At 40.9% G+C, this 27,806-nt stretch overlaps 1 protein-coding gene and 1 long non-coding RNA gene across 6 annotated transcripts in view; both read right to left on the bottom strand.

Annotated features, from left to right (window-relative positions):
• Positions 1–13,865, bottom strand: part of LOC132827032 (uncharacterized) — a 29,449-nt gene extending 15,584 nt beyond the window's left edge. For both annotated transcript variants that reach the window (XR_009645955.1, XR_009645956.1), the window contains exon 1: positions 13,565–13,865. This is a non-coding gene — a long non-coding RNA (uncharacterized LOC132827032). The remainder of the gene's footprint in view (positions 1–13,564) is intronic.
• Positions 13,866–19,318: 5,453 nt separating this feature from the next.
• The window catches only part of gnb1l (guanine nucleotide binding protein (G protein), beta polypeptide 1-like), a 38,071-nt gene continuing 29,583 nt past the window's right edge, over positions 19,319–27,806 (bottom strand). For all 4 annotated transcript variants that reach the window (XM_060843432.1, XM_060843437.1, XM_060843433.1 and 1 more), the window contains exons 6-7: positions 27,185–27,400; positions 19,319–19,734 (exon numbers count right to left, since the gene is read on the bottom strand). In XM_060843432.1, coding sequence (XP_060699415.1) covers positions 19,468–19,734; positions 27,185–27,400 — 483 coding nt within the window. In that variant the 3' untranslated portion in view covers positions 19,319–19,467. The remainder of the gene's footprint in view (positions 19,735–27,184; positions 27,401–27,806) is intronic.

The raw sequence follows: 27,806 nt of genomic DNA, 5'->3' as shown, positions 1-27,806 counted from the left end.
ACAAGGATGTTGCCAGGGTTGGAGGATCTGAGCTACAGGGAGAGGCTGAACAGGCTGGGGCTGTTTTCCCTGGAGCATCAGAGGCTGAGGGGTGACCCTATCGAGGTTTACAAAATTATGAGGGGCATGGATAGGATAAATAGGCAAAGTCTTTTACCTGTGGTCGGGGAGTCCAGAATTAGAGGGCATAGGTTTAGGGTGAGAGGGGAAAGATATAAAAGAGACCTAAGGGGCAACTTTTTCATGCAGAGGGTGGTACGTGTATGGAATGGTTATAAGTATTTAGCACTTCGAAAAATTTTGGAGCCATTGATCTGTGAGCATGTGTAATAGTTTAGTAAGAGTATAGAACAACAAAGCATTTCGCCCCTCAAATCTGTTGTCCATTCGATTAGATCAAGGCTGATTTGCATTATTTCATAGATCCACTACAGTGTGGGAGCAGGCCATTTGGCCCATCAAGTCCACAGTGATCCTCCAAAGCTCATCCCACTTGGATCCACACCCCTACCCTAAACCTGTAACCTTGCATTTCCCGTGGCTATTCTATCCTGTCAGCATATCGCTGGATACTATGAGTAAACCCAATTGACCTACCATGCACATCTTTGGGCTGTGTGAGGAAACTGGAACCCACAAAGACATGGGAAGAATGTGCAAACCCCAGAGACAGTCATCCAAGAGTGGAATCGAACCCAAGTCCCTGGTGCTGTGAGATGGTAATGCTCACCACTGAGCCACTGCGTCGCTCTTAGCCCTTATTTACCAGTCTTATTTTCATATCCTCTGAAACACTAACATAACACAACATCTCACCTTGAAAGTTCCAATTGACCCCAGCAGCCATTTCCTTTGAGCCACTACATTTGATGTTGAAAAATTGCCTTCTGGTTTCAACTCATTTGGCTCTTCGCATCTGTGATCTATTTTAACAGCAACATGTAATCCTGGTTTCATTACGTGAAATCATTACAATTAATCTCACAATTCATAGAATCATTGAATTTTACAATGGAGAAGGCCATTTGACTCATCATGTCCACTGATTCCTGAAAGAGCTGCCCAGCTGGTCCAGTCTCCAGCCCTTTCTCCATAACTCTCTGAATTAATTACTTTCAAATATATCTACAGCTCCCTTTTGAAGCCATTGTATTGATACTGTATTGGCTACTCTCTGAAGAAGTGCATTCCAAATCCTAACAGCTCTCAGAGAGAGGAATTTCTCCCCATCTCAGTATTAGCTCTCTTGCTGACAGTTGTGAAATTGGGACCCCTAGTTACTAACATACCAACTAGCGAAAACAGAATACCCTTCCTTACCCTGTCAAAATTGTTCATAATTTTGAACACCTTAATAATGTCACCTATTAATCTTCTCTGCTCCAAAGAGAATAAGTTCAGTTTCCCTAATCTTGTATCTAGGATCCCTCATTCCTGATGTAATTCTAGTAAATGTCCTTTGCACTCTCCCCAGGGCTTTAGCATCCTTCCTTAAATAGGCTGCCTAGAACTGAACACAATATTCCAAATGTGGCCTGACTAATGACTTATAGAGGTGTGACATCACTTTCTTGTTTTTGTACTCTATATCTCTATTTGTAAACCCAAGATCCAATAAGTTTTTGTAACAATCATTTCAACTTGTCTGGTCACCTTCAAAGAATTACGCACTTGAACGCCAAGATCCCTCTGCTCCTGCACCCCCTCCAAGTTGTATCTTTGAGCCTGTATTTCAAGGTTTGCAAAATGATTTATTGACTTAATACAAAAAACAATTCCCATGAACCAAGCGGATGTTTTCTAATAACTGGAAATTGACGCAAAAATATCTGGGATTAAGTTCCCTGATTATTGTTCCTTGATGATAGTAAAATGTAGGGTATGTAGGTGAGTTTGATCTTAGAGAAGGATAAAAGGTCATCACAACATCGAGATCTGAAGGGCCTGTTGTGCTGTATTGTTCCATATTCTATGTTCTATATGATTTCAACTTCATAAGACATTTAATGTGAACTACTTCTATAATAGACTAAATTGTCAAACAGGATTCTTTCATAGATCATCATATGCAGAGCAAACAGTAACAATGTATTGTTGAAGTTACCTCAATTAAGACAACTTTGAACAAGTTCACGAAAGGTTTAAATAAGCAAACCTTCCAGAACAGCTCCTCTGACTGGCTTTTTCAAACTTTCCTGAATTTTGTCTTGTAATTATAATGGCTAACCAAACTACCAGTTAAAACTTTGGTCAAAATTACATTGGCAGTTATATCCACAAAGCTGACTTTTACCTTCATCTACTCTGGACATGTAATAATCAGGTATATTAAATGCCCGTGTTCACGAAGTTCTTTGAAATACAATCTTGGTTCCGCAATGTCAGTACTGAGACAATAGAACACATTTTTCAAACAATGCATGCAGAACTTATACAGTGTAATATATACAGAAGAGCATGCCATCAGATACCTCAGATGTTTATTGTTGCTAGTAATCAGGATTTAAGGCAGGAGCGAGTATGTCTATTTATTGAGGGCAGTGTGTATTTAACCAATTCAGTAAACAGACTACAGATATTTTTCTTAGAGTCAAAATGTTGATTCCCGGGTGAATAATTAATATTAATTTAACATGCGAATCATGGAAGGAGTTTTTTTTAACCACAGTTATAAATCAATCCTAAATCCAAATACCAAAGCTGAGCGTGGTTCTGATTACCATGTTACAATAGTAAAAAAAAGGCAGAGAATGTGAAAAACAGATTTTTAAGAACTGAGATAAAAACAGAAATTACTGGAGAAAGTCAGCAGGTCTGACTCCTGTGATTTTTTTGATGCCAAGTTACCGGACTCAAAACATTAATTCTGTTTGCTTCCCAAAGATGCTGTCAGGCCAACTGAGTTTCTCCAGCAATTTCTGTTTTTGGTTCAGATCTCCAACATCCGCAATTCTTTGTTTTGTTCTAGGACCCCAGATTGAGTGAAGTGAAACTTGCCAAAGTCTGCTCTCTGCTTAAACATAGAAGACTGGTGACAAATTTAGCCAGAGAGGACCACACCCCAAGAAAGGTTGAGAACACAGCCCATGGCATGGGGCATGGTAACTTCAGCCAGTCGAGGAATTGAAGAGGAATTGAACTCACCCTGTTGGCATCACCCGGCATCACAAACCAGACATCCAGTCAACTGAGTTAACCAATGCCCGGTAGAGTGGAGAATGTGGGCAGTGATACCAGCACCTGTCACTACCTCCCTCTACCAGAAACAAGAGGTCATAATTCTCAAGATAGCAGTAGAATATTTTTCACTAGACAGAGAGGCCTACGTCTTTTCTAATATAATTAATTAATTAAAAATATTAAGGGTACAATACTTCAATCAAGAAGATCTTCCCACTAATTTCTATGGGGAAGTAGGTGATAACTACAATACTAGGCATCATAAATATAACAGTTATTAATCACAGAATCACAACAGTGTGAAAGCAGGCCATTCAGCCCACGGAGGCCAGATCAACCCTCAAAATGGCATCCCACCCAGACCTACCACCCTAACCTGTCCCTGTAACCCTGCATTTTCCATGGCCAATCCACTTGACCTGCACATCTTTGGACTGTAGAAGAAAAACCCACACAGGCACAGGGACAATGTTCAAACTCTACACAGGCAGTGTCCCGAGGCTAAAACTGAATCTGGTCCCCGGTGCTGTATGACAGCACTGCTAACCACTGAGCCATCCCAGATTAATCCAACCCCCCAAAAATGAATTAATATCATTGTGAGATGGTTTGAGAAGAGCAAAACCAGAGCCATTGGGTCAACTGGTAAATGTTGTATAATCTGTACAACGTAATATCCAATCACACCTTTAGAATCAATGCAAACTGAGACTGGAGGGTCAAAGCTCTTCTGCTGGGGAGTGAGATTAGATTAGATTCCCTCCAGTATGGAAACAGGCCCTTCAGCCCAACCAGTCCATACGGACCCTCCAAAGAGTAACCCACCCAAACCCATTTCCCTGACTAACGCATTGTTGGACTGTGGGAGGAAACCCACGCAGATAATGTGCAAACTCCACACAGACAGTCGCCCAAGGCTAGAATCGAACCTGGGACCCTGGCGCTGTGAGCCACCGTGCCGCCCCAAAGCATTAGTGGTACTGGTGTTTCACCCAGGGATCTGGTCAAGAGCTTCAGCCTGCATTTACACATCAGGGCTGCAGCAATGCCCAAATCTCAACAGTTTCACACCAAGAAGTGCAAACACAGCTCAAACTGAACTCCAACAATAAATCATTGTTGACACGCACCTGGGCCTAGACTCTATAGCTCAAGTTTTTATCAAAGAATTACCAGTTCTACCCTCGCTTCCCTTTATTGACTTCCCAATTTACCTCAAATGATTCTCAGCACTTCCTCGCTCATTATGTTTTCGTAAATCTCTGCCCACATCTGTTTGTAATATTAAAAGCATTCGATTTATCACAGAATAGGCGGAAACCCTATTAAACGTCTGTTCTATAGCACTGGGCCTGACTCAGGGATGGGAAGCTGTCAGGGAATCTCAAGGTCGAAGCAGTAGAGCCGGGTAACTTTTATGATTTTTCCACGGCTGGCCCGCTCCTAATTTCCAACAACAAAAAAGTATTTTTTAGCCCATCAGTCGCGCCTTTGATTTCCTTTGCCTCGCCAATTACTGTGCAACAGATGCAACTGGGAAAGAGGAGACGGATAGACATATGGCTGAAAGCACGCAAGTCAACAGGACAACAAAGGATACCAGGCATCCCAGTAATATTCATCTGGGAGACAAGACAATAACCAGTCCGGTAACTGTTAGCCTGCTCCACACGAGTATGAAAGTCGCCTAACTTCAAAGAGATTCACTGAACGCGAACCTCCAGAGGGATCTGCTGTAACAGCGTCTCAAGACAATTCTCTCTCCTGGTCAGTAACGTGCTCCCGCTTACTGTCAATCCAGAAAACCTTGTTACGTACTGGCTGTCTGTGACATTTTATGCAAATACTGTTGATATTCTGATTTATTTACACCATGTGTTTCGTGCAGATCGGTTTTTTTTTAAAACAACCAGATAGACAAATATTTAGAATGAGCCAGATGGCCTATTTTTCCATCTGATTTGTCCACAGGTTTCTGGTCACGGGTAATTAGTGCGCAGGAGGCTTTAATGTAAAACTTCAGCACCCCACGTCCAACTGGAGGCTGAGCTTCACGAGTATGAGGCCATTCTGCCCATCGTGCTTGTTCTGGCCTTTTTTTCACGGCTCTGCAAATTTGTACCGCTTTATAGCTCACGCTACCACGTTCAGTTTTAAGCAAGAGGAGGTAGGCGGGTGGCACTGAGAACACAGAGGGTCATGAAATTAAAGAGGGAACTATAATCTCTCAATTCAGAGCCCTGGTTGCCCCGTGGTAGCATCCCCACCTCTGGGCAAAGATTCCTGTGTTCGAGTTCCAGAGAGACGTGAGAACATCTCTGAACAGATTGATTAGGAAATATGTAAACTCTCCATTCAAAGGGGTATTGGTAGATATTTTAAGAAGAATGCATCAGGTAACAAGGTAGCGAGGGTGGGTGGGAGACATTTGATGTACGTAGGAATACAGTTATTAGGAGTCTGTGTCGGAATTGGAATGGATGACCATGCCCATGCCCATCTGTAACTGGTCAGATAGTTCAAATAGAACATCCCCAGTCTGCATTCCATTGAATAGATTCACCTTATGTATACAACATAGAATGAGAGGATGTTTCTCCTCCCCACCACCACCACCCCCATCACCCATGGGAGAGTCTAGGATCAGAGAGAGTCTCAGAATAAAGAAGTGTCAATTTCAGACTGAGATGAGGAGGAATTCCTTGTCACAGAGTGCTGTGGGGGCAGAGTCCTTCTGTATATTTATAGCTAAAATTGATTCTTGATCACTTGGGAAATTAAGCGTTGTGAGGAAAGGGCAGGAAAGTGGACATGAGGAGTATTGGATCAGCCATCAAGGGGCTGAATGGCCTATTCCTATTCCTGTTTTTTTATGGCTCTCATGAGGTCTTTCATCCAGTTCAGCCAGTACCAGCTCTCTGCAAGAGTAAGGTAGCTCAACATTTGCTCTTTCCCCTTAGTCCTTAATTAATATTCTCTTCAAGTGCCTAAAGGTCATAGACCTGAGACATTAACTTTGTTTCTCTCTCCAAATGCTGCCAGACCTGCTGAGTATTTCAGCATCAGACAAAAGATGGAAAATTAGAGGCCGATTAGCCTAACCTTGTTGGTAAAATTCTAGAATCCATCATGAAGGATGAGATTTCAAAATTCTTGGAAATGCAGGATTGGATTATAAAAAGTCTTCATGGATTTAGTTAGGGAAGGTCGTGCATGACAAACCTGTTAGAATTCTTTGAAGAGGTGGCAAGTAGGTTAGACCAGGGAAACCCAGTGGATGTTATCTATCTAGACTTCCAAAAGGCCTTCAATAAGGTGCCTCAAGGGAGGCTGCAGAGGCCCATGTGTTCAAAGTGAGCTACTGGCATGGACTGGGGAGTGGCTGTCTGACAGAAGGCAGAGAGTTAGGATAAAAGGTTCTTTTTCGGAATGGCAACCAGTGACAAGTGGTGTCCTGTCGGGTTCAGTGTTGGGGCCACAGCTGTTCACTTTATATATTAGTGATCTGGATGAAGGGACTGGGGGCATTCTGGTGAAGTTCACTGATAATATGAAGTTAGGTGGGCTGAGGAGGTCGGGAGGCTGCAGAAAGATTTAGGACAGTTTAGGAGAGTGGTCCAGGAAATGCCTGATGAAATTCAATGTGAGCAAATGTAAGGTCTTGCACTTTGGAGAAAATAATGCTGAACTATTCTCTAAATAGTGAGAAAGTTCATAAAACCGAAGTACAAAGGGATCTGGAAGTGCTACCAGGATTCTCTAAAGGTTGATTTGCAAGTTGAGTCTGTGATTAAGAAAGCAAATGTAATGTTGTCATTTATCTTAAGAGGGTTGGAATATAAAAGCAGCGATGTGCTTCTGAGACTTTATAAAGCTCTTGTTAGGCCCCATTTAGAATATTATGTCCAATTTTGGCCCCCCACACCTAAGGAAAGACATACTGGAGTGTGTCCAGCAGAAATTCACATGGATGATCCCTGGAATGGTAGGCCTAACATATGATGAATGGCTGAGGATCCTGGGATTGTACTCATTAGGTTGAATGGAAATCTAATAGAAACTTACAATAAAATGCATGGCTTAGAAAGGGTGGACACTGGGAAGTTGTTTCTGTTAGGCACAGAGACTAGGACCCGTGGGGACAGCTTTAGAATTAGACGGGGTCAATTTTGGATGGAAATGAGGAGGCATTTCTTCAGTCAGAGAGTGGTGGGTCTGTGGAATTCATTGCCGCAGAGTGCAGTGGAGGCCGGGACATCAAGGCAGAGATTGATAAATTCTTGATCTCAGAAGGAATTAAGGGCTATGGGGAGAGTGCGGGTAAGTGGAGTTGAAATGCCCATCAGCCATGATTAAATGGTGGAGTGGATTTGAGGCGAATGGCCTTACTTCCCCAGCTATGTCTTATGGTCTTATCTTCAGTTGTCATTTCCACTTCATCTCCATTGTGTGGTGTCTGAAAGAATCCAATTCTGCTTTCACATCTACTTTACTACCTAATCAGTCTTCAACTTTAAACAATACTAGTTTGACATATTTGTGCAACCACCTCTGAAGTATTGAGAGTAAATGTTCCAAAATTAGGTATAACCCACTAAATAATCACTTTCATTTTTTAAAAATTCATTCTCATGATGAGGGCATCACTGACCAGGCAAACATTTATTGTTCATCCCAGAGGGCCTGGAGTCACATATAGGCCAGATCAGGTAATTTCCTTCTCTGAAGGACATTCATGAATCAGATGTGTTTTCCTGACAATCAGCAATGGAATCACAATCACCACTGAATACAAATCCCACCATCTGCTATGTAGGATTTGAACTTAGGCCCCCAGAACATTACCTGGATCTCAGGATTAACGGTCTAGTGATAACACCACTAGGCCATCACCTCCCCATAGCACTTTTCATGTTATTTATGAAATGTAGCAACCAATGTTTGTACAGCAAGTTCCATAAAGAGCAATGTGTCAATGATCTGGTAAACCTGTTTTGTGATAGTGCCTGAGAGATAAATATCAACCACCTCATCTGGGAAAACTCAAAGCTTTTTTTGGAAGATTCTTTTTGGAGCTTTTACAATCCAAGAGGATAAAGAAACCCTTGGTTTAACATATCATCTGAGGGTTAGCATGCCAACACTCTCTCTATGTTGACATTGGCCCACAATTTGTGCTTGTGTCGAAAATCATACTTGAACCCACAATCTGAGGCAACAATTGCTACTCACTGAGCCAGAATAACACTATGCATAGCTCATGATTTAATACACAACTACAAATTAGACTCAATGAGTGTCTTGACAATTTCAGAACTGATTGTGATTAATAATCTTGCTGAATTTATTTTTTTATTGGGATCTAAGACTGCAGAAAATTGCAGAACTGTGGATATAAACTATCTGATTGCAACTTATGTATGCTGTTTCTTGGGAATAAGGCAATGGTCTCTCTAAAATAAAGAAAGTAACTCAGATTGACATAAAACTAAACTACAAAAAGCAAACACTGCAGTTGCTGGAAACCTGCATAAATATAATCTCCATTCAATATCAATATTACAGAATAAGCTTCTCCTGACTGTGCGAGCAGAATTGGGATACCCGGTGCAAAGTAGAATCTCACTAAAGCAGATCTAATGAAATATGTTTACAACTGGAGAACTTACATAACTTTAAATAAATCACTGAAAGCAACATTTTTATTTTAAGTAGGGAAAATATATTCCAAACACAGTTCAAAAATACCTATTTTGCTGTACTTTAGAACAACTTGAGGTCTTGAAAAAGGTGGCAAATCAGACATTGTGTTTTGCATTCGCAAATGGGTGAACAAAATTTTCTCCAATGGAATACATCATATATGCATTGCCATGGCTGCTGAGACGGCTCTATGCATGCCCAGTGGTTCATACCTGCACACAGTGACTTCTAACTTCATCCCAAAACATTCCAGGTGGAAAATTAGCAGTGATAATTTGCACAACATCATTTGTGCACAGACTGAAATCAACTGGAGGATATCAGTGTCTCCAGGGATTGTTAGAGGGTATCACCGTCTGGTCTTGGGGATTGGTACAGGAGTTCACTATCTGGTTTTGGGGAATGATGGAGGTATGGAATCCTGAGGCCTGCGAGGAGGGGGTGGAAGGGTATGAGCTAAGGTAGAGGGTACAGTTTGGCTTTCTTCCTAACCTGGATCCCAGTTCTCCTCAATACATTAACCCACCACCTATTCTTTCCTTACCCAGGTGTGTTCGCCAGCTGGCTCTGCTACACTCCAGCATGACTGCAATCTTTTAATCCAATGAAGGCAACAAGATGAAAAGTGGGCCTACCATGCTGACTGATCTCTCCCATGACCTCAGCTGCAGCAAGTATTTGTTATGACTAGGACACATTCACGTTCAGCTAGTTGTTTGTAGAAATTGCCATTAACTAACTGAGATCACTTTGGAGTTTATTTCCGTTTCTTGACTGTGAACAATTGAAGCAGCCCCATCTTTATTGTTAGCAGCTGCCTGACTTGACACTGGGGGAAATGCGAGGAAACGCGTAGCATTTGTGAATATTCATGCTAGCAGCTTAGCAATTGTGTTGTGTTAGCACCAGATAAAGTTAATTAAATGTTAGAAACACAAAGATTTAGTTGATGCAGTGGTTCAACAGTTAGCGCTGCTGCCTTACAGGAGCCGCGACCCAGGTTCAATTCCACCCTCTGGTGACTGTCTGTGTGCAGACTTATATACCCTCTCCGTGTCTGTGTGGGTTTCCTCCAGTGGTCCAAAGATGTGCAGGTTAGATGGATTGACCATGGTGATTTGCCCATATTGTCCAGAAATGTGCAGGCTAGGTGGATTAACCATGGGAAGTGCACGGTTGGAGGGATGGGGTGGGATGCTCTTCAAAGGGTTGATGTGGACTCAATGGGATGAATAATCTGCTTCTGCATTGTAGGCATTCTAAGATCATGGTTTGCATTCCTGCAAGATTGCAAGAGCCTTTCTAGATATAAGAAAGGTAAGAATGGACATTGGATCGCTGGAAAATTAGGCTGGACAAGTACTACTGGGGAAGGAAGAAATGGTGGAGGAACTGAATAGACATTTTGCATGAGTTTTCACAATGGAAGACACCAGTAACATACCAGAGCTTCAAGAGAGTCAGGGGGCAGAAGCAAGTGTAGTAACCATCATTAAGGACAAAGTCATGGGGAAGCCAAAAGGTCCAAAAGTGGATAAATCACCCAGACCAGATGGTCTACACCCTAAAGTTCTGAAGGTGATGGCTGAGGAGATTGTAGAGACATTAGTAGTGATCTATCAGAAATCACTGGAGTCAGAGAGGGTCTTAGAAGTCTGTAAGATGATTGATGCAACACCCTTGTTTAAGAAGGGAAGGAGGCCAAAGACAGAAAACTGGAGGCCAGTTAGCCTGACCTCAGTCTTTGGCAAGCTTTTAGAGTCCATTATTAAGAATGAGATTGCAGAATACTAGGAAGTACATGGTAAAATAGGGTTGGGTCAGCATGTCTTCATCAAGGGAGGTCATGTCTGACAAATGTTTTAGAATTCTTTGACAAGGTTATGAGCAAGCTAGACAAAGGAGAGCCAGTGGATTTCCAGAAGGACTTTGGTGCACAGGAAGGTGTTAAATAAGATTGGATCCCATAGTATTAGGGGTAAGGTACAGGCATGGACAGAGGATTGGCTGAATGGCACATTGGCAGAAGGCAGGGAGTAGAGACAAATGGTTCTTTTTCAGGATGGCAACTGGTGACTAGTGGAGTTCCACAGGGATGTGAGTTGGGACCACAACTGTTCACGTTATACATTAACTATCTTGACGAAGGAGCTGAGAGCATTGTTGCTAAGTTTGCAGATGACACAATGATAGATGGAGGTACAAGTAGTATTAAGGAAGCAGCAAAGCTGCAGAAGGACTTGGGACAGACTAGGAGAGTGTGCAAATGAGTGGCAGATGGAATACAGTGTTGGGAAGTGTGAGGTAGTGCACTTAGGTAGGAAGAATAGAGGCATAGACCATTTTCTAAATGGGGAAAGGCTTTTGAAATCTGAAGCACAAGGGGACTTGGAGTCTGAGTTCAGGTTTCTCTTAATGTTAACATGCAGGTTCAGGTGGCAATTGGAAAGTCAAATGCAATGCTTGCATTCATTTCAAGAGGGCTAGAATACAAGAGCAGATATGTACTACTGAGGCTGTTTAAGGCTCTGGTCAGATTGTATTTGGAGTATTTTGAGCCGTTTTGGGCCCCTTGTCTGAGGATGAATGTGCTCGTATTGGAGGGGATCAAAGCGACGTTTATAAAGAATGATCCCAGGATGAAGTGCTTGTTGTATGAAAAGTAGTTGAGGACTCGATAGAGGTTAGAAAGATGATAGGTATCTGAATGAAATTTACAGGAACTGAGGGGCCTGGATATGGTGGATATAGAGAAAATATATCAGCTAGTAGAAGAGACTGGGACCTGAGTGCACAGAACGCACTCAACCTCAGAGTGAAGGGACAGCCTTTTAGAACTAAGATAAGGAGGAATTTCTTCAGCCAGAGGGTGGTTAATCTGTGGAATTCATTGCTGCAGCAGGTTGTGGAGGCCAAGCCATTGAGTGCATTTAAACAGGTTCTTGATTGGTAAGGATTACAGGGAGAAGGCAGGAGAATGGAGTTGAGAAACATATCGGCCATGATCAAATGGTGGAGCAGACCCAATGAGCCATATGGTCTGACGGTCTACAAATTTTATTCCTCGGTCACCATTCCATCTCCCTCCCTGCCAAATGACCATTCACGATATTTAGTTTCTATTTGATCTCAGGTTATGCTTCTTACCCTACATTCACCACCATGGGTAGCTCACCAGCATCTTTTCAAGAGGAATTAGGGATGGACAATAAATGCTTGTGAGCCAGTGATGCTCACATCCCACAAAGTTAATTTTTTAAAAACTTCACAGCTATCACCATATCTGCCTAACACTACCCAATACCTTTTCCTGGTTGAAATGCTCATCCATGCCTTTATTATCTGTAGGTTTGGAGATAGTGAGGACTGCAGATGCTGGGGAGTCAGAGTGGATAAAGCATAGAGCTGGAAAAAGCACAGCAGGTCACACTGCATCAGAGGAGAAGGAAAGTCGACATTTCAGGTCGTAAACTTTCATCAGGACTTGGGGTAGGGGGCTGAGAATTAAATGGAGGCAGGGTGGGGGCCGGGGGAAAGATGGATGGGATGGCAATAGGTGGATGCAGGTAGAAGGTGGCTGTGATTGGTTAGTGGGAAGGGTGGAGCCGATAAGTGGGAAGCGAGATTGACCGGTTTGGTCAGGTTAAGGAGGCAGGGCAGAGAGGGAGGGCTGGACCTGGGATGAGATGGGGTGGGGAGATTTGGAAGTTCGTGAATTCTATGTTAAGGTCATATGGTTGTAAGTTCCCAAGGCAGAAGATGAGGTGTTCTTTCTCCAGTTTTCATGTAGCCTTGTTATCTCTAGGTTTTACTATTGCAATGCTGTTCTGCCAGACTCCCACATTCTAATCCCTACAAATCTGAGGTTATTCAAAGTTCTGCTGCCTGTTTCCTGCTTATGTCAGGAATCTTTCACCTCGCACCCCCATGTTCATTAATCTACACCGGCTCGTATTTAATTGCTTTGATTTTAAAATTGACCACTTTTGCCAAACGTTTCGTCACCTGAATAAACATTTCCTTAGATAGTTCAATGTCATAATTTGCTTAATATATAGGTCTGATTCAAAGTATCTTTGGACATTTTATTATTTTAAAAAGCACCAAATCAATACAAGTAGTTGTACATAAATGGAAGACTTATTTAAAACCAGAAATTGATTCAAGATATTTCAAGAAGAACCATATACACTGTGCGTTGTTAAGATGTGACTCTCAAAGCAAATGCACAGTATTATTAGATAGAGCTTTTTGCCCTGGTCTTTTGGTGAGAGTGGGGTGGAGGTTGGGGAGAGGGTTGGGAGACAGTTGGGGAGAGTGGGGAATGGGTTTAGCGAGAATGGGGAGGGGGTTTGTGAGAGTGGGCAGGGTTTGGGAAGAGTGGGAGGGGCTGAAGAGAATAGGGGAAGGGATGTAGTGAATGGGGGAGGATTTGAGGAGGGGACTGGGGAGAGTGAGGAGAGGGTTAATGAGTGAGGTGAGATAGGATGGAGATTTGTCGTCACTTTTCAATGATGACTTTTCTTAAAATCGCGGACTCGCCTAAAAGCGTCCATTCAAATATTCTCGACGCTGATCTTATTTGTCCTTTTCACAACCCAAGAGAAACCAGAGACAATTCAGATTGCTGAACTAAATATTTACATCTGAACAGCGTCGGTCTTTATGGAGATAAACTTACCCTGAAAATAGTTGGTTCAGGTGAGGGGAGACGATGAATGTCACAGAATCTTCGCTTGCTCGGTCTCGAAGGCGAATTTTAAGACCAGATTGAGCTTTTACACCAGTCCTAATAAAGGAAGATTGCTAACGTAGACATTAGAATTTAACACAGGCTTGCAAAAAAAATACTTGGAAAGAATTAGAGGAACCGTCTGTACCAGTGACTCATTCCCTGCTGAGCCCTTTTAATAAACAGGATGATCGCAATTTTCACCGGCCAGCCTATTGCTTTGATAATAAGGGGGATGTGAATTAAACCCAGCCCCGATCCACAATCTGTCTGGATAAAAATTCCCCCGTTTAAAATGCTCAGATGACTTGCAAACGAAATGGTTAATCGATTGGCTGCTATTTCAGTTTGCAGACTGGATTCCACTCCTGACTTGTTGTGCTGCCGGGTGCTAGGTAACCGCTTCATACAAATACAGGTGTGTAAGACAAGCCAGTGTAACTCACTATCAATCATTCGTCAGAGTCACAATCTGTCAGACAGGTATTTCAAACGGCGGCTCATACAGCGAGCAGCCAATCCCTTAGAAATGTATTGTACTGTAAGTGCGTTTCATTCAATTGTTCACACCTTCACTAACTCGGTTTTTAATCCTTTCCGAGTAATAAATAATCTTTTAGGAAAAAATCTGGTTGAATTTTCACACCATCAGGTGAGTAATTAGGATCTGGAACGCACTGGCTGAGAGTGTGATGGAGGCTTGTTCAATCGAGAGTTTTATAAAGGGATTATACTGTTGTTTTAAAAAGGAATAATGTGCAGGCTTACCAGAGAATGACAGCAGTGCATCTTGTAGATGTGTAACTACTGTTGCAGTGCCAGTCGTGAAGGGTGTGAATTTTGAAGGCGGTGGAATGAGTACCACTCAGGCAGTCTGGCATTGAACTTATTGAGTGCTCTTGGAGCTGTTACTCCATCCAGGCAATTAGAGAGTATTCCAACAAACTCGCTGAGAGATGAGTTATTCATCTTAGAACTGATGGCGCTGATCTGCTTATTTCAAGGGCTTGTGCAGAGTGGATGGGTGGATTGGTCTCTTTCTTCACTGTCACAGTTCTTTGGATATATCATTACCAAATGTTGTGGAACCTAACATAAATCATGGACATATCTATAAAAGTTGAGGTATTGATGATTAAATCACAGAAAATAAATAATAGATTCCATGTCTTTACAATTTTAACAAGAAATGGGTTTAATTTAAAGCTTTTTGAAGGTTCGGTCAGTTATGTGCCATTCTGGTCTCCCTCCTAAAGGATGTTGTGAAACTTGAAAGGATTCAGAAAATATTTACAAGGGAGGAAGGGAGAATAGGACAGAGAGAGAAAATGACTGGTGGTGTTCCATATTGAGGATCACCACCCTTCGGGACAAGGAGAGTTCTTCATAGTAATCCCAGGCAGTGTGGAAATTGAACCCATACTGCTGGCGTTACTCTGCATTGCAAACCAGACATCCAGTCAACTGACCTAACTGGCTCCCATAGCATACTATAGTGTATTCTTAGATATGCAGAAATCTCCATATCTGGTACAATAGGTGATTGTTGGGCACCGTGTCAAAACTGACTGTGTATTGGCAAAAGATACCTAGGGAGGTGCAGAGTTTTATTTTGGAACAGGAAACAAATAGTATACAAGAAAAAACTGTCAAGTTTAAAAGATAAAATTCACAGTTTAAAAATGGAGATTAAGCTTTGAAGATACTATTCACATTACATTTACTGCATTTTCTTTTCAAATGTTTATTTTTTAACACTGTGTGAAGTTACTAATACATTCTTTGACTCTTGGCCGTCCTCCATTTATGTATCAAGCTACCATTCTGTTCGCTAATTGGCCATTCCATCAGTTGTCCTGATCTCTTGTCACTGCATAAGAATACAGGCTTTATCTACAAGGTTAACTGATGCCAGTCAGAAGAAAACCCTGGAAGATATTTTCCTCTTCTCTATCACTAGAACACAGAGATTTTGTAACTAAACATGAAATCCTTTTGCTTTGCAAGATTCAGTAAAGCGAGCACTAAGCAGCAACTTTAAACAGTAAGCTGTTCGACATTGTAATGTACAGCACTCAATGCACTGTGGGATATCCTAATATCTAAGCAAGGTGCTTGATAAATGCAAGTCTTTTTCTCCTTATAACCACGCTAATCCTGCTTTGCTAATACCATTCTCTCAGAAGCAACTTTACAATTATTTTTACCCACACTATTTCCCATGATAATTTTCAAAGTTAGAATACTTGCTGTTTATTGTTTTAGTTACCTTTAAACCAGAATATTTCAGGCAAACGCCCAGATGTGGAAAACCGACTAGCGACATCAATCACTAGTGATCCCCAGTTGGGCTTGCAAACAAGAATTCTTGTGAATGAATCTCTAAAAATGTAAAAAGAGTAAAGATCCCCATGGTGTTTGAAAGATTAATAATGTACTAGCATATCTGTGACTATTAACAGTAATAATTTTTAAAAAATGGATTTGAAAGCTAGGCTCAGTAATGGTGACCATGAAACTATAATCAATTGTCCTGAAAACATATCGATTTCATAATGTCCTTCACAGAAGGAGATCTGCCTTAGGAATCATTACTTGGTCTGCTCTTTGAATGACTCCAAACCAAGAGTAATACAGCTGATTTGACTCCCCTCTGAAATGGGCAAGCAAGTACATATAACACAAATAAGATGGGAGGAAAGATTCTAAGACAAATGGAGAACAGATGAAATGCAGTCAGTTTCTGAAGTTATTGAATTCAATGTTGAGATCTTGCGGTAGTAATGTGCCTAAACTGAAAATTGAAATGTTGCTCCTCGAGCTTGTAATCTGCTTTGTTAGAACTTTATAACAGGCCCAGGGCAAAAATGTTTGCATGGGTGCTTTATTGAATGGAAAGTCTGCATCTTTGTATTCTTGGTAGAGAGGACCAATTCTCTCCCTTTCACACTCATTTTATGTCTTTTTTTTCTTACTACAGCTTTAATAACGCGTTGTCTTTTGCACTGGACCTCCTCCCCTATCAAAAATATATTAAAATGTCCATTTACCAATACCTTTTCAGTTCTGAAGTCATACTGGACTCAAAATGTTAACTGTTTCTCTCTCCACAGATGCTGCCCGACCTGCTGAGTTTCTCCAGCATTCCCTGTGTTTGTTTCAGATTTCCAGCATCCAGAGTATTTTGCTTTACATAAAAGTTTCAAGTTTGTACACAAAATTCATGCAAATATCATAATTCTACATACAGACAAAAACAAATTCAATTGTGCACTTATATACCACTAAGATGCAAAATAAAAGCAACTCTTAATTAATAGACAAATGCACAAAAATAATAGACAAAAGAAAACCACATTCTCAGCTCCAGGAAAAACAGTAAAGCACCAAATGCGAGCCTGTGATAAAAGAGGTGGGGAAGTTAGCATAAAATTTGAAACTTAAAGCTCAGAAGGGAGCCTCTCAATCCATTGTTCCTTTGCCATGTCTTTGAAATATCTTGGTTGCAAAAGATAATGATGGTTACATTAATGGCTAGTCAATTTCTTTTAAAAAAAGTTCAAATTTAGAGCTAGAAAACTAAAATGCAATTGGAACAGACTATAATCAGCTGAGTTGATAAACAGTCTCACAAGGAATAATGATTTTCTACAATGTGTTGATTCTTTTGTGAAACAGCACTTTGAGATATTGTAACATGTATGAGAATTTACAACACACAAACAGGTCAATATTCTAACTATAATAAAACCAGAAAGTGTTGGAGACACTCAGCAGATCTGTCAGCATCTGTGGAGAGACAAACAGTTGAAATATATGTTGTCAGATCTGTTGAGTTTTACAGCACTTTGTTTTTATTTCAGATATCCAGGACTTTTATTTTATTATTCTAATTAGCCTGTACTGGTGCTTGTACTCCATGCATTATTTGATACCAAAGTTATTTGAAGCAAAGCTAGAAAATCAATTTTACTTCACTGATGAAAATTAATTATGGTACTTTTTTTTAAAAAAGAATTGGTTCAATTTGAATGAATATGAAGTTTTAGCCGATGCATATACATTGTGTCCACAACCCTTCACATACTGTCCCACACGGGGGAGATTTGATTGACGCACTCAAAATGATGACAGGAGGGAGAGAAAGGAGTAGAAATAGATTTTCTAGAGTTGCCAAAAATTCCAGGGGAGTGGCACGGTGGCACAGTGGTTAGTACTGCTGCCTCACAGCACCAGAGACCTGGGTTCAATTCCCGTTCAGGCGACTGACTGTGTAGAGTTTGCACATTCTCCCTGTGTCTGCATGGGTTTTCTCTGGGTGCTCCAGTTTCCTCCCACAGTTCAAAAATGTGCAGGTTAGGTGAATTGGCCATGCTAAATTGCCCATAGTGTTAGGTGAAGGGGTAAATGTAGGGGAATGGGTCTGGGTGGGTGCGCTTCGGGGGTCAGTGTGAACTTGTTGGGCTGAAGGGGCTGTTTCCACACTGTAAGTCATCTAATCTAATCTGTAAGTAATCTAACCTGTAAATAAAAGGTGAATTGTTGTGATCTGGAATGTGCTACCTAAAAGGAGTTGGAATAATGGAGGGCCAAGCTTTGGGTATCTTTCCTGCTCTTTGACAACACTCATGCTTCCAATTGAGCAATACGACTTTATTGTTTTTAAAATTTTGTAGGTGTGTTTTATCCTTGTGTGTACATATAGGGAAATGGATTGGAACACCAGCAAGAAATCAAAGAATTACCGGAAAATTGTAGGCAAAACCAAATTTTGTATTGGACAGGAAAAGTCTAATCCGGAAACAGCTCAGTTAGAATAATAAAAAGGGTGGGAACGAATTCAGATGCCAAACAATTAGAAAAATAAACGGTTTACAAACATTAAGATGTTACCTTAAAGGTTTGGTCCAAGAAATAAAGGGAAATTAATAAGGACTTTAGATTAAAAGCAGAACTTATACCACTTTTTTTAAGAATAGGTTGGTAAAAGACTAATTAAAATTATGACCCATGTACAATTTCTGATGAGACCAATCACAGACAAATCAACAATAATAACCAAAGCCCAACATGATTGGCTTGGCTTACATGTCTTCAGTGTCCATTTCCTTGCTGCTGAAGACAATGGAATATGCAAAGAGTGAAATGAAGGAGCATTGCAAATATATTTTTCAAAAAAATTAAAAAACTGACAGTTAGATTAAGCATGGCTTTAATGTTGAAAAAAATCAACACTGTTTCTGCCTCCCTTGCACGGGAAGTACTGTGTTTAACACAATGAAGTCTCATAAGGTCTTACGGTTAAATTAGTCCTTAAAACTTGCCTCATGCCAACAAGTTACTGTGGAATTTAGAGTTGTGGCAATGGGTTGCAAATAGCTAATATGTTACAGAATTGTATTATTTCTGGTTTTAATTTTAAAATTATTCTCATGGCACCACACAATGTATTGCTGGCATTTCTTATGATGTTCTAACTAAAGTTTATTCCTCCTTTGCACTCCATCAAAGGATTACTCATCTCATTGCTATCTGTGGAAAATTGCTGTCCAGAAATTAACTGCTGTACTTGCCTATAAACCAACAGCAATTTTAATTTAAAAGTAAATATTTCTAGGATGTCATGAGAATATGAAAGCTGCTATATAAACATAAGCTTTCTTTTATTTTCTTTAAATATCAATTCAATAAGAGACAGCCCATGAAGAAAATAATAAGATTACAAACATAACAAAAATTCAGTACAAAATGCACACAAGCTGACTCAGATCATCCATCATCAATCAAGTAATATGGCTCAGTCTTCAGCTTAGTCAGAATATGAATGAAACTTCTGTACAAAATTAACTCTATCATGGCTTGTTGTAGACAGACCATAAACTTATGCGCTGGTCTTTAGATCCTGCAGCCAATAATCTTTCACTTGGAACAACATGGTCTGAGAATGTCACACAGTGTACACTGGCTATGTGGTACTGTAGAACTGCCAGGGGTTTCAGCTTCTTCCAGCCAAAGATACGGATCCGATGATCCCAACCTGCTGTGGCTAATATCTTCTTGTCTTGACGAATGCAGGTATCAGCTATTCCAGCATTTACCAATGTTACAGTGTTCTGCAACTAACAATTAAAGGTTCGAAATAATAATTACGTTTTGCAAAATATTCAACATCTATTTTCTACCAAATGATTTCCATTTTATTCCCCCTTTAAGACACTAAACAACTTTTATAACAGATTTTAAAATAAAATTTTAATTGCAGTGGCTAGAAATTTCAGTATCATTGCTAATGTTAATATGTGCATAGTTTTAGACTCCATATCTAAGGAAGGATATAAGAACATAAGAATCAGGAGCAAGAGTAGGCCTTCTGGTCCTCCGAGCCTGCTGCGCCACTCAGTAAGATCATGGCTGATTGTTTTTGTGGCCTCAGATTCACGTATCCACCTTCTCACCATAACTCTTAATTCCTTTACTGTTCAAAAAATTATCTATCTTAGCGCTAAAAACCTTCAATGAAGAAGCCTCAACTACTTCATATTGAATAGGGAATTCCAGAAATTCACAACCTTTGGGTGAAGAAGCTCCTTCTCAATTCAATCCTAAATCTATGCCCCTAATTTTGAGGCTATGCCCTCTTGCTTAGTTTCACTTACCAGTGGAAACTATTTCCCTGCTTCTATCTTATCTACTCCCTTCAAAATATGTTTTTATAAGATCCATCTTCATTCTTTTAATTTCCAATGAATATAGAACATAGAACAATACAGCACAGAACAGGCCCTTCAACCCACGATGTTGTGCCGAACATTTGTCCTAGCTTAAACATCTATCCAATTGTCGCTTAAAGGTCACCAAGATTCTGACTATGCCACTCCCACGGGCAGCGCATTCCATGTCCCCACCACTCTCTGGGTAAAGAACCTATCCCTGACATCCCCCTATACCTTCCACCCTTCACCTTAAATTTTATATCCCCTTGTAACACTCTGTTGTACCCGGGGGAAAATGTCTTTGACTGTCTACTCTATCTATTCCCCTGATCATCTTATAAACGTCTATCAAGTCACCCCTCATCCTTCGCTGTTTCAATGAGAAAAGGCCTAGCACTCTCAACCTATCCTCGTACGACCTATTCTCCATTCCAGGCAACATCCTGGTAAATCTCCTCTGCACCTTCTCCAAAGCTTCCACATCTTTCCTAAAATGAAGCGACCAGAACTGCACATAGTACTCCAAATGTGGCCTTACCAAGGTCCTGTACAGCTGCAACATCACCTCACGACTCTTGAATTCAATCCCTCTGCTAATGAACGCTACTACACCATAGGCCTTCATACAAGCTCTATCCATCTGAGTGGCAACTTTCAAAGAGCTATGAACATAGACCCCGAGATCCCTCTGCTCCTCCACCTTACTAAGAACCCTACCGTTAACCCTGTATTCCGCATTCTTATTTGTCCTTCCAAAATGGACAACCTCACACTTGACAGGGTTGAATTCCATCTGCCACTCCTCAGCCCAGCTCTGCATCATATCTAAGTCCCTTTGCAGCCGACTACAGCCCTCCTCACTATCCACAACTCTACCAATCTTCGTATCGTCTGTAAATTTACTGACCCACCCTTTGACTCCCTCTTCCAATTCATCAATAAACATTACAAACAGCAGAGGACCCAGAACTGATCCCTGTGGAACTCCACTTGTAACTGGGCTCCATGCTGAATATTTACCATCTACCACCACACTGACTTAGACTGGTTAGCCAGATCTCTATCCAATTGGCCAAATTTCCCACTATCCCATGCCTCCTGATTTTCCGCATAAGCCTACCATGGGGAACCTTATCAAATGCCTTACTAAAATCCATGTACACTACATCCACTGCTCTACCCTCATCCACATACTTGGTCACCTCCTCAAAGAATTCAATAAGACTTGTAAGGCAAGCGTACCCCTCACAAATCCATGCTGGCTGTCCCTAATCAAGCAATGTCTTTCCAGATACTCATAAATCCTATCCCTCAGTACCCTTTCCCTTACTTTGCCTACCACCGAAGTAAGACTAACTGGCCTGTAATTCCCGGGGTTATCCCAATTCCCTTTTTTTGAACAGGGGCACAACATTCGCCACTCTCCAGTCCTCTGGTACCATCCCCATTGACAGTGAAGACGAAAACATCATTGCCAACGGCTCTGCAATTTCCTCTCTTGCTTCCCACATAATCCTAGGATATATCCCGTCAGGCCCGAGGGACTTGTCTATCCTCAAGTTTTTCAAAATGCCCAACACATCTTCCTTCCTAACAAGTATCTCCTCTAGCTTACCAGTCTGTTTCATACTCTCCTCTTCAATAATACGGTCCCTCTCATTTGTAAATACTGAAGAAAAGTACTCATTCAAGACCTCTCCTATGTCTTCCGACTCAATACACAAACTCCCACTACTGTCCTTGATCGGACCTACCCTCGTTATCGTCATTCTCATGTTTCTCACATACGCATAAAAGGCCTTGGGGTTATCCTTGATCCTACCCGCCAAAGATTTTTCATGCCCACTCTTAGCTCTCCTAATCCTTTCTTCAGCTCCCTCCTGGCTATCCTGTATCCCTCCAACACTCTGTCTGAACCTTGTTTCCTCAACCTTATGTCAGCCTCCTTCTTCCTCTTTATAAGACATTCAAACTCCCTCATCAACCAAGGTTCCCTCACACGATCATCTCTTTCCTGCATGCAGTATAATCCCAGTCTATTCAGAATCTCCTCAAACCAACTCTCTCAACTCCGGGAATCAACATAGTGAATCCCCTTTGCACCCCCTCCAGTGCTAGTACATCCATTCAGTACTCCAGGTGTGGTCTCAACAGCACCCTATACAGCTGGAACATAACATCCCTGCTATTAAACTCAATCCCTCTAGCAATGAAGGAGAAAATTCCATTTGCCTTCTTAATTGCCTGTTGCACCTGCAAACCAACCCTCTATAATTCATGCACAAGGATATTCAGGTCCCTCTATATAGCAGCATGCTGCAAATTTTTTACTGTTCAAATAATAGTCCTTTTTACTGATATTCCTACCAAAATGGATGCCTTCACATTTATCAACATTTTACTCCATCTGCCAGATTTTTGCCCACTCACTTAAATTATCTATATCCCTTTGCAAACTTTCAAAGTCCTCTGCACACTGCTTTACCACTCTTCTTAATGTCATCCACAAACCTTGACACATTACACGTGGTCTCCAACTCCAAATCATCTATTTTAATTGTAAACAATTGTAGTCCCAACACTGATCCCTGAGGCACACCACTAATCACTGACTGCCACCCAGAAAAATATTCATTTATCCCCACTCTTTGTTTCCTGGTAATTAACCAATCCTCTATCCATGCTAATATATTGTCGATAACACCGTGCACCTTTATCTTATGCAGCAACCTCTTGTGTGGCACCTTGTTGAATGGATTTTGGAAATCCAGATACACCACATCTACTGGGTGGCCATTGTTTACTGTGCTCATATTTTCATAGAATTTCAGTAAATTAGCTAAGCATGACCTGTCTTTTATGAACCCATGCTGCGTCTGCTCGACGGGACAATTTCTATCTACATGTCTTGCAATTTCTTCCTTGATAATAGATTCCAACAATTTCCACTCTACAGAATTTAAGCTAACTGCTCTATAATTCCCCATGTTGTGTCTACCTTTTTTAAACAGTGGCATCGTATTTGCTTCCTTCCAATTTGCTGAAACTGCCCGAGTGCAGTGTATTTTGCAAAATTACCATTAGCGCATTTGCTTTTTCTCCTGCCATTTCTTTTAGTACCCTGGGATCAGGGCGAGGAGACTTGTCTACCTTTAGCCCCATTAGCTTGCCCAACTTTACCTCATTTGTGATTACGATAGTTTCTAAGACCTCACCTACCTTAGCCTCCTTGTCATCAATTACCAGCATGTTATTTGCGTCCTCCACTATGAAGACCAACTCAAAATCCCTGTTGAATGCCTCAGCCATTTCCTCATTTCTCAATAATAAATCCCCTTTCTCATCCTCCAAAAGATCAATATTTACCTTAGTCACTTTGCCGAGAAGATATAATGCAATACAATATAGCACAGGAACAGGCTCTTTGGCCCACTGAGCCTGTGCCAATTCCTATTCCTTACTTAGACCTACTACTTAATGCCCATTTGCAGGTATCTATCCCTCTATTCACCTCAACTTCATGGGTCTAGCAACATTTAAGGCATATCTTGATGATGTTCCTGTTTCCATCACCTCCATTGGCAGTGCCTTTCAGGCACTTACAACATTCTGTGTGAATCATGTTCCCTGCATTTCTCCCCAAAACTTTCCCTCTTTCACCTTGAACCTGTGCCTTCTCTTAGTTGACCTTTCCACCCCAGGAAAAAGTCTCTGACTATCTACCCTATATATGCCTCTCAATTATGTAGACTTCCATCAGGTCCCCCCTCAGCCTCTGTCTTTCCCATGAAAAGGATCTAAGTTTCATCAAACCCCACCTCATAACTAAAACCCTCCAGATATGCAACATCATGGCAAACCTTCTTCGCACCCTTTCCAAAGCATCCATGCCCTTCTGATATTGTGGTGACAGACTGCATGCAATATTCCAAATGTGGTCTAACTAAAGCTGTAACATAACTTGCCAAATTTTATATTCAACGCCCTGGCCAATGAAACCAAACATGCTGTATGCCTTCTTGACCATCTTGTCCACCTGTGTTGCCACTTTCTTGAATCTGTGGACCTGTGCACCCAGATTGTGGACAGTGTCAAAGGATGTTGCAGGGTACAGAGGGACATAGATAAGCTGCAGAGTTGGACTGAGACAGGGCAAATGGGGCTTAATGTGGAAAAGTGAGAGATGATTCACTTTGAAAGGAGTAACAAGAATCCCCTGTATAGAGTACTGGGCAAATGATAAGATTCTTGGTACGTGGATGAGTAGAGAGATCTCAGTGTGCATGTATATTGATCCCTGAAAGTTGCCACCCAGGTTGATACGGTGGTTAAGGAGGCATACGGTGTGTTAGCTTTTATTGGTAAAGGGACTGAGTTTCAGAGGCATGAGGTCATGTTACAGCTGTACAATATTCTAGTGCGGCTACACTTGGAGTACTGCATAAAGTTCTGGTCGCCATGTAACAGGAAGGATGTGGAAACATTGAAAAGGATGCAGAGGAGACTTATCAGGATGTTGCCTAGTAAGGAGGGAAGGTCTTATGAGGAAAGGCTGAGGGACTATATAAGATAATCAGAGTGGAGTGGACAGTGAGAGCCTTTTTCCTTGGATGGTGATGGCTAGCACAAAGGGACATAGTTTTAAATTGAGGTGTGATATAGAACAGCTGTCAGAGGTAGTTTCTTTACTCAGGGAGTAGTAGGGGCATGAAATGTCCTGCCTGCAACAGTAGTAGATTTGCCAACTTTAAGGGCATTTAAATGGTCATTGGATAAATATAGGGGCAATAATGGAATAGTGCAGGTTAGATGGGCTTCAGATTGTTTTCACAGGTCGGCGCAACACTGAAGGCCGAAGGGCCTGTACTGCACTGTAATATTCTATGTTCTATTCCTCTGTGTGTCAATGCTGCTAAGGGATTCTCCCATTTATTATATAATTCCCACCTGGATGTGATCTTTCGAAATGCTTCACCTTGCATTTTCCTGGATTACACTCCATCTGCCAATACTCTGCAATCTATCAATATCCCACTGTATCTTTTGACAATCTTCCTCATTAGATGCAATTCGCCAATTTTTGTGTCATCAACAAATTTACTAACCAGACTGCCTACATTTTCTTGCAGATCATTTTTACATATTACAAACAACAAAGGTCCCAGCACTTATCCCATGTGGACCACTAGTTACTGATCTCCATTCCAAAAAGCACCCTTCCACCTCTACTGTCTGTTTTCTATGACCAAGCCAGTTTTGTATCCATCTAGGCAGCTCACCCCAGATCCCCTGAGACTCAACCTGCTCTACCAGCCTGCCATGAGGTACCTTATCAAATACCTTACTAAGAGCAAGAGATGGTACAAACAAAAAGTCACAAAACTGGTTCCTGGAATGAGAGGGTTTGTCCTATGATCAGAGGCTGAGTAATTTGGGCTTATACTTTCTGTAGTTTAAAGGAATTTGAAGTGACCTAATTCAAACATACAAAACACTGAGGGACTCGACAGTCCAGATATTGAGGTTATTTCCTCTGCATGGAGAATCTAGAACGTGGGCACAACATCATGATAAGGGGTCAATCATTAAGAAATTTCTTTTCTCTAGAGTGTTATGAATCTTTGGATTCTCTGCCTCCAAAGGATCATAGACACTTCATTGTTGAAAAGAGGCAAGATGCTTGATCTCTCAGAATCAAGGGATATGGTGGGCAGGAATAAAAGCGGAGTTAAGGTAGAAGGCCAGCCACAATGTGAGATGTGCAGAAATGTGGTCAGCCTGTGGAATTCTCTGCCTCAAAATGCAGCTCAGGCCAAAACACTGAATGTTTTCCAGAGGAGGTAGATATAGTTCTTGGGGCTAAAAGGGATCAAAACATATGGGGAGAAAGCAGAAACAGGGTATTGAGTTGGATGAATGGAGGAGCAGGCCTGAAAGGCCCGCTCCTGCTCCTAATTTCGGTGCATCTACTGAAGCAGACACGAGGGGACATATGGTGCAATTTTGTTACTATTTCTAATGTTCTTCTGATATGTACAATACTCTTGAATAATAACTAAAATGATAACAATAACAGTAAATAAATAATTTGGTGCAAAATGCATATTTCAAACTATGATAATAACTGCAGTTATGACTCTAATTTTTGAGCTATTGTTCACTGAAGTACAATGAACAAAAAATACAGGTACAGCCAGATCATTTAACCTTGGGGAAATAAAATAATTCTCAGCATAAATGCGCACACTCATATCTTCAGAAATGCAACATTAAAAAATCTTAGAATTGATAATATTTAACAATAAACACATCAACATCATAACATTCTAATGGTTTTTCAATTACAACGAATAGTGAAGCAGATTTTTAAATATGTTATTGGTTTTGTGATTGCCAGCTTGTTTGTTATTGGGTCAGCCTGAAAAACAGAATATGTGGATGAACTCAGGCCAACATACAAAATGCTAGCAAGAGGCAATCTACAACTTTTGAATCTTTAGCAGATGGAGCTTGCTACACAACTTGCATACATATTTTTTTGGCAACAAAAACAAAGTGGAGTACGCAAAGATTTATAAAAGATTAATTTTTCAACCCTAAAACAAACATTTAATATTGCAATAACTTCGAATAGTAACTTCAAAAAGGCAGAGCATAAACAAACAAAAATCATTAATTTCAATGCCTGATAAGATGACAATATAGATAACATACTCTGCACTCATATATTGTAACTGGTAAATGATTAATTAGCTTGGGTTCTGCAAAAACTCCCCTTCGTGACTAAATATTTTTTCAGCATATCAGAATGTTGGTGTAACGCTGAATAAATGACACACAGGTCATTGTTGCTAACCTTAAGATTCTGTTGGTTGTCAAGTCCCCAGGAGCTGAGAAGCTTTTCTGAGGAGCCAGAGATACCCTTGGCCCTCTCTGGGTCGAAGTCAAGACACATGATCGGTTCATTGTGGCAGGCAAGATGGCTCAACATTTTCTTTTCTGATAGGTCCCAGAGGGTCAAAGACCCATTCTCATATCCAACCAGTAACAAAGGCCGAGAACCGGAAGGAGGCTAGTCAGAAAGACAAAGAAAGGGATAGTAATGTAGCATGTAATGTAGCATGAAATTCAGGTCGCTGCTAAAAATCAGATTTAATGCAACTCTTTTTGATAACAATTAAACAATTTTTAAAAAAACTTAATAGTTATCACAATGTTGCTATGGAAAATGTATCAGTAAAAAATAAAATCTTATCCAGAAAAGTGCTGCAGAATTTCCAACATATTGGAACTGGCTCAATGGGCTAAGTGGCCCACTCCTTTTGCAATGTCCCAGTTAACTCAAATTTCAGTAAGTGAGAAAGCATTAGTCCTCCATTATCGTTAGTGCTGTGTTATATGGATTAATTGATTTTCTTACAGGCCCAGCTCTTGACAGTTCAGAAAACAATTTTATTCTCCTTTTCCTTTCAGTTTCT

Source organism: Hemiscyllium ocellatum, chromosome 24 (assembly GCF_020745735.1).
Source record: "Hemiscyllium ocellatum isolate sHemOce1 chromosome 24, sHemOce1.pat.X.cur, whole genome shotgun sequence".
In the NCBI taxonomy this organism is placed as follows: Eukaryota; Metazoa; Chordata; class Chondrichthyes; order Orectolobiformes; family Hemiscylliidae; genus Hemiscyllium; species Hemiscyllium ocellatum.
The sequence above is the reverse complement of the archived record's forward strand: the minus strand, read 5'-3'. Positions and strand labels throughout refer to the sequence as shown.